At 39.7% G+C, this 7,500-nt stretch overlaps 1 protein-coding gene across 5 annotated transcripts in view; it reads left to right on the top strand.

Annotated features, from left to right (window-relative positions):
- LOC135195337 (protein apterous-like) overlaps positions 1-7,500 on the top strand; it is a 237,254-nt gene that overhangs the window by 183,160 nt on the left and 46,594 nt on the right. For 4 of the 5 annotated variants that reach the window (XM_064221894.1, XM_064221679.1, XM_064221814.1 and 1 more), the window contains exon 6: positions 5,540-5,766. In XM_064221894.1, the coding sequence (XP_064077964.1) occupies positions 5,540-5,766 (227 nt within the window). The remainder of the gene's footprint in view (positions 1-5,539; positions 5,767-7,500) is intronic. The other variant, XM_064221732.1, reaches the window with a different exon arrangement.

The raw sequence follows: 7,500 nt of genomic DNA, 5'->3' as shown, positions 1-7,500 counted from the left end.
CATGTCGAAGCGTTGATATAATTATTATAATAATATGTTCTAGAAGAGAAGTGGACTTTTTCCGAACTTTTCAGAAAGCAGACTTCTATGGAAAGCGGACTTCTACGGGAGTCGGACTTTCTCTCCGGAAAGCGGACTTTCCGGAAAGTGGACTCTGCAGAAAAGGGACTTTCCGGAAAGGGAACTTCCCCAGAGAGGGGATTTCCGGAAAGCGGATTTTACGGAAAGGGGACTTTCCAGAAAGCGGACTCTCCAGAAAGGGGGCTTTCCGGAAAGCGGACTTTCCGGAAAGAGGACTTCTGAGGGAAGCGGACTTTCTCTCCGGAAAGAGGACTTCTGAGGAAAGCGGACTCTCCAGAAAGCGGACTCTCCGGAAAAAAGAAAACCTTCCTCTCCGTAAAAGAGATCTTTTTCGGAAAACGGACTATTTCGGAAATCGAACGTTTCTCTCCGGAAAATAGAACCTGCGGAAAACGGACTCCCTAAGAAAGGAGTCCCCGGAAGGCTGACTTATCCAGAAAGCCGACTTCTCGGGTGTGAGAGAGAGGTCTCCGTAAAGCGGAGGACTTCTCCAAGCAAGTTAACTCTCCGGAAACCGGAACTCTCCGGAATGCGGACTGGTCCGCCGAATTACTGACTGGAAGTCCGTTTGTGACGTCACAAACGCATTTCCATCCCAAGAATCATTTCTCTTGTTTTAAAGAACAACAAAAACCAGACGGCAGCAATTTATCAAAAACAGTCAGCGAAGCTTTTTATTTATATTTTTTTTATTTTCTCGAAGTGGTTTAGCAAAGTAAAACCCACAAACGGCCGAGAAAATTGGCTATAAATAACATTTCGGGGGCGGGCTCTAAAAAAAGAAAGAAAAAAAAAAACTACTCGTCAACACGCTCAGACGCACAAACAATGGACTCATAAGAGGTTTCTGTTTTTATCCCCCACCCCCGCCCCCGCCTCCTTCTGTTCCTCGGAGACACTCCTCCTCCCGTCTCCTCCTCCTCCTCCTCCTAGTCTCCCGAGGAGTTTCCGAGTCTGAGCCTTTACCGGGGAGAGATAACGAGCCTAAAGAGATATAAATTACTTTCGTGTGTTAAACAACAGGCTGTAAAAATGTTTACTGTTTTGGTGGGGACTTCTTGCTGCCGAGATGACCACCCGTGATATTCATATTTTCTCCTCTCTCTCTCTCTCTCTCTCTCTCTCTCTCTCTCTCTCTCTCTCTCTCTCTCTCTCAAATTATGATCAAAGGAGTTATTAATTAGATTCTCTCTTTCTCTCTCTCTCTCTCTCTCTCTCTCTCTCTCTCTTTCCCCATCCATTCCCTTCCCTTCTCTCTCACTCTTGCATTTCTATTCTCTCCCTCCCTTCCTTCTCTCTCTCTCTCTCTCTCTCTCTCTCTCTCTCTCTCTCTCCGTTCCTTTGCTCTCTTTCCCTCTCTCTCTCTGTCTGTCCTTGCTTCTCTTCTCTTCACTTCTCTTGCTTTCCCTCTCTCTCTCTCTCTCTTTCTCTCTCTCTCTCTCTCTCTCTCTTTTCCCCATCCATTACCTTCCCCACCCCCTACCCATCTCTCTCTCTCTCTTGTTTGCAACTCTTCTCTCTCTTTCCCTTCCTCTCTCTATCTTTCTCCCCCTTCCTCTCACGATGTCTCCTCGGAAGGACTATTGTAACAAGTCTTTGAGACATCCTAATCCTTGTGACTCCTTGTAACTCTCTCTCTCTCTCTCTCTCTCTCCTCACACACGCACACACAGGGTCCAGCGCCACGATGTCTCTTCGGAAGGTCTAACAAGTCTTTGAGACATCCTAATCCTTGTGACTCCTTGTAACTATTTCTCTCTCTCTATCTCACACACACACACACACATGGTCCAGCGCGCGCATGCGCGCTCAGCAGCCAGCAGCCCGCCGGGAACAAACATCAAAGCGCAAAGCCATAGATGAAAAAGCGGAGAGCTTTTTGTGGCCGTCGCTATATCCGAAAGCAAAAATCCCTTATGGGGGGTTTCAGGAAAAGCTGTTTTGATGCGACCACATTGATCCGCGAATTTTTTCGAAAACGCCATTATTATTATTATTATATAACAACAATGAACGGCCGAAGAAAAGATGGGCCGGAAATATTGAAAGAATCGATTCTATTGACCCCGATGATAATTTTGCGTTCGGCGTTTCTCTCTCACTCTCTCTCTCTCTCTCTCTCTCTCTCTCTCTTTATATTTATTTGTACTTCTTACTATGAATCATAGATGTGTGAATGCATCTGGTTTCCTTTATACATACATACATACATACAAAAACACACACAGTATTTACATAATATATATATGTATATATAATGTGTGTTTTTGTGTATATGCACGTATGTATGTATGAATGTATCTATGTATGAAGTACGTATATATATATATATATGTGTGTATGTATGTATGTATATATGTATGTAAGTATGTATGTGTGTATGTACTAAGCCTATCAATTTTATCTTAGCTTCTGCTTACCATCATTCGTAAAACTTTCCATTTGACGAATGACGGTGATACAAAATATACCTTAAAACTATCCAGTCTAGAAAAGGAATACATACAATCATCTCTTCACATAATAATTAAAACCTTTAAAAATTCTAGAGCATCCTCCCCCGCCACCTCCTCCTCCCCACCCAACCCTTTCTTTCGCTTTCACCCATTTAACTTTCACTCTCCCATCGCTTTCCCTGAAGATCTAATCAAATTCATAAAAGCAAAGAAAGTTTCCGTTTTGCCCATTTTAACTATCCAAGTTTCACGCTGCTTTTTAATACAGATTGCCTCCTTTTTACTTGCAATCTGGCTTCACTTTTACTGTGGATTATCATTATTATTATTATTATTATTTTTTTTTTTTTTTTTTTTTTTTTTTTTTTTTTTTGCTCTATCACAGTCCTCCAATTCGACTGGGTGGTATTTAGAGTGGGGGTTCCGGGTTGCATCCTGCCTCCTTAGGAGTCCATCACTCTTCTTACTATGTGTGCCGTTTCTAGGATCACACTCTTCTGCATGAGTCCTGGAGCTACTTCAGATTCTACTTTTTCTAGATTCCTTTTCAGGGATCTTGGGATCGTGCCTAGTGCTCCTATGATTATGGTACGATTTCCACTGGCATATCCCATATCCTTCTTATTTCTATTTTCAGATCTTGATACTTATCCAATTTTTCCCTCTCTTTCTCTTCAACTCTGGTGTCCCATGGTATTGCGACATCAATCAAGTGATTACTTTTCTTTCTTGACCTTGTCAATCAAAGTCACGTCTGGTCTGTTTGCACGTATCACCCTATCCGTTCTGATACCATAGTCCCAGAGGATCTTTGCCTGTCGTTTTCTATCACTCCTTCAGGTTGGTGCTCGTACCACTTATTACTGCAAGGTAGGTGATGTTTCTTGCACAGGCTCCAGTGGAGGGCTTTTGCTACTGAATCATGCCTCTTTTTGTACTGGTTCTGTGCAAGTGCCGGGCATTTCACTTGCTATGGTGGTTTATGGTTTCACTTTTCGTATTGCACTTCCTACATATGGGAGAGTGTTATTTCCGTCTATCGTACTTTGAACATATCTGGTTCTTAGGGCCTGATCTTGTGCCGCTGTTATCAATTCCTTCAGTTTCCTTCTTTAGCTCTCCCCTCTGTAGCCATTGCCAATTGTCATCGCTGGCTAGTTCTTTAGTCTGTCTCATGTATTGTCCGTGCATTGGTTTGTTGTGCCAGTCCTCTGTTCTTTCTGTCTTTCTCCTGTCTCTGTATATTTCTGGGTCTTCGTCTACTTTTATTAGTCCTTCTTCCCATGCACTCTTTAGCCACTTATCGTCTTCACTGGTTTTCAGATATTGCCCCAGTGCTCTGTTTTCGATGTTGACGCAGTCCTCTATACTTAGTAGTCCTCTCCCTCCTTCCTTTCGTGTTATGTATAGTCTGTCCGTATTTGCTCTTGGGTGTAGTGCTTTGTGTATTGTTTATATGTTTCCTGGTTTTCTGATCTATGCTGCGGAGTTCAGCCTCGTCCATTCCACTATTCCTGCGCTGTATCTGATTACTGGCACTGCCCATGTGTTTTTGGCTTTTATCATATTTCCGGCATTGAGTTTTGACTTGAGTATCGCCTTGAGTCTCTGCATATATTCTTTCCTGATCGTGTCCTTCATGGTGTTTTATATCTCCTCCTTCCATTATTCCCAGGTATTTGTATGCCTGTCTCATCTGTGTTTGATGTTGCTCCCATCTGGTAGGTTTATCCCTTCAGTTCTCGTTACTTTGCCTTTTTGTATGTTGACTAAGGCGCATTTTTCTATTCCAAACTCCATCCTGATGTCTCCAGATACAATCCTTACAGTGGATTAGGGTATCTATTTCCTTGATGCTCTTACCATACAGCTTGAAGTCGTCCATGAACATCAGATGGTTGATTCTGTTGCCTCTTTTCTTGAGTTGGTACCCGGCATCCATCTTCTGTAGTACTTTTGTCATGGGAATCATGGCTACTACGAAGAGTAGTGGGGACAAGTGAGTCGCCCTGGAAGATCCCTCTCCTGATATTAACCTCTGCTAGTCTTATTCCAGAGCTTGTAAGTATTGTATTCCAGTTGCGCATTGTATTTTTGAGGAAGCTGATGGTATTTTCCTCTGCCCCATATATTTTCAGGCATTCTATTAGCCATGTGTGTGGTATCATGTCGAAGGCTTTCTTATAGTCTATCCATGCCATGCTTAGGTTTTGGTTTTCCTTCTCCTACTGTTCTTCATTACCATTTTGTCTATCAGGAGCTGGTCTTTTGTGCCCCTACACTTCCTTCTGCCAGCACCACCTTTCTGGTTGGTGGGGGATGGTGTTTGTCTCCTCTAGGTAGTTGTATTAGCCTTTCACTGATGATACCCGTTAGTACTTCCACATTATTGGTAGGCAGGTGATAGGCCTGTAGTTACTGGCTATATTTCCCTTACTCTTGTCTTTTTGTACTAAGGATGTTCTTCCTTATTATTATTATTATTATTATTATTATTATTTTATTATTATTATTATTATTATTATTAGTTATTTTATTATTATTTCTATTATTATTATTATTAATTATTATTATTATTATTATTATTATTATTATTATTATTATTATTATTATTTATTTCTTATTTATTTCTAAGCTGCTGTTTCTCTGTTCTTTTTTTTAAACAGTACCTTTGAATTCTGTACCTGCCTAGGGTATGTACCTGAAAAAAATTAATTATTATTATTATTATCATTAATATTATTATGAATAATATTATTATTATAAAAATATTTGTGTGTAACCGTTTTTTATTGTAAATTTTTCATCTCATGTATCTAAATCCTGTGAATTGTACTGTTTCTATATTGTATATCTTTCTGTATGGCCCAGAGCTAAAAATAATTATATCATTAGTATTACCATTATTATTATTATTATTATTATTATTATTATTATTATTATTATATTATTATTATTATCCTGTACTGAAGAACATAACATTATCATTACATCATTATTAGTCCATCTCTTTTCTCCATCAGACATCCCGGGCGGGTACGACCTCGAGAGCGCCTACGGACCCTTGGGCACGCCCTGCCAGTCGGTGCGGACGAAGCGGATCCGGACGTCGTTCAAACACCACCAGCTGCGGACCATGAAGGCCTACTTCGCCCTCAATCACAACCCGGACGCCAAGGACCTCAAGCAGCTGTCCCAAAAGACGGGCCTCTCCAAGCGGGTTCTACAGGTAAGAAGGCCTGCTTTTAAGATTATTAGGTATGTAGTATGCTTGTGTAAATTGTATGTACATATGTAATATACACATAAATATATATATAATATATATATATATATATCAATATATTATTTATATATATATATATATATATATATATATATATATATATATATACATATATATATGTGTGTGTGTGTGTGTGTACGATAATGCGCATGCTCATATATATAGTCTTACAAACTGTCATTAATGATGATTAATCGAAAATCGCAATGAACAGCGACTCATTGAAAATGAGCAGCAAATCCGCTAATAAACAATATGCATAGTGAATATTTATGAAATATTACTTTTCATTCAAGAGAAAAAGTGTCAGCTTGGCACAAAATGGCGGTGGAATGACTGTTTATCCTCTATGTCAATTTAATACTGAAATGATTCTCTACCACCTCCGCGTTTCCGAAATCAAAATTATTGTATAACCTTCACGCTAAAATGAGACGGCCACATCATTTCCAAAACGAAATAACTCCGTATTTCATTTCCACAATGAAGGGTATAAAGCCCTCGTCATTTTCACAGTAATACGACTTAGCTATGTCATGCTCAACTTAAAACCACTAATTATGTCATTGCCACAAAGAAACTGCTGAGTTTAATTTCCACTATAGCACTATTCCTCTGTCATTTTCACAAACCCTATGTCATTTCTACATTTGAACGTATACCTACAGAATCATCACATTCTCTACATTACTCTCTCATTAAATACACTCTTATATCGCCATTACATTTGTTCTCATTTCCATAAAGAACCATCTACCATATCACCATTACATTAACTCGAATGTGTTTTGCTTTTATTTCCATAAAGAACCATCTCCCTATATCACCAGTACATCTCCCTATATCACAATTACATTAACACGAATGTGTTTTGCTCTCATAATGAACTATCTCCCAATATCACAATTACATTAACTCGAATGTGTTTGCTTTTATTTCCATAAAGAACCATCTCCCTATATCACCAGTACATCTCCCTATTTCACAGTTACATTAACTCGAATATTTTTTTGCTCTCATTCCCATAATGAACCATCTCCCTATATCACAATTACTTTAACTCGAATGTGTTTCGCTTTCATTCCAATAATGAACCATCTCCCTATATTACCATTACATCTCCCTATATCACAATTATATTAACTTGAATGTGTTGTATACCAGAGCAAAATCCGCTTTATCCCTGTATAACTTTTGTCTCCTTTTCATTTTATCCCTTTACCCTCTTTTCAAAACAAAGGCTCATGCCTAATCACCTCTAGTTTTTTTTTCTTTTTTTTTTTTGAAACTTGAAATCGGAAGCCGTATTTAGTCTCCCGAATCTTTTGGTACATTTTTCTCATAGATTTGCGCTCAGCTGCACGTGTGCACTTGCTTATTTATTTTCGCTGGACTTCGTTGAATTGGAGGCTAAAAATAGCCGTGCAATTTAGGTTCGTTTTGTTGTTTTTTTTTTTTCTTTTTTTTCTTTACCTTTAACTCTTTTGTGTGTGTGTGTGTAAGTTCGATCATTCGCAACAGTTGAAGAGGAGGAGGAGGAGGAGGAGGAGGGGCAAATATAGAGATGATGAAAATCGGGGTGAGGGCGGGGGGGTGGGGGGTGGGGGGTTTGATTGCATTAGGATGGTGGAGGTAGGTACGGGGGGGGGGGGGGGGGGGAAGTTGCATCATACACAA

The sequence above is a fragment of the Macrobrachium nipponense genome, chromosome 11 (assembly GCF_015104395.2).
Source record: "Macrobrachium nipponense isolate FS-2020 chromosome 11, ASM1510439v2, whole genome shotgun sequence".
In the NCBI taxonomy this organism is placed as follows: domain Eukaryota; kingdom Metazoa; phylum Arthropoda; class Malacostraca; order Decapoda; family Palaemonidae; genus Macrobrachium; species Macrobrachium nipponense.
The sequence above is the reverse complement of the archived record's forward strand: the minus strand, read 5'-3'. Positions and strand labels throughout refer to the sequence as shown.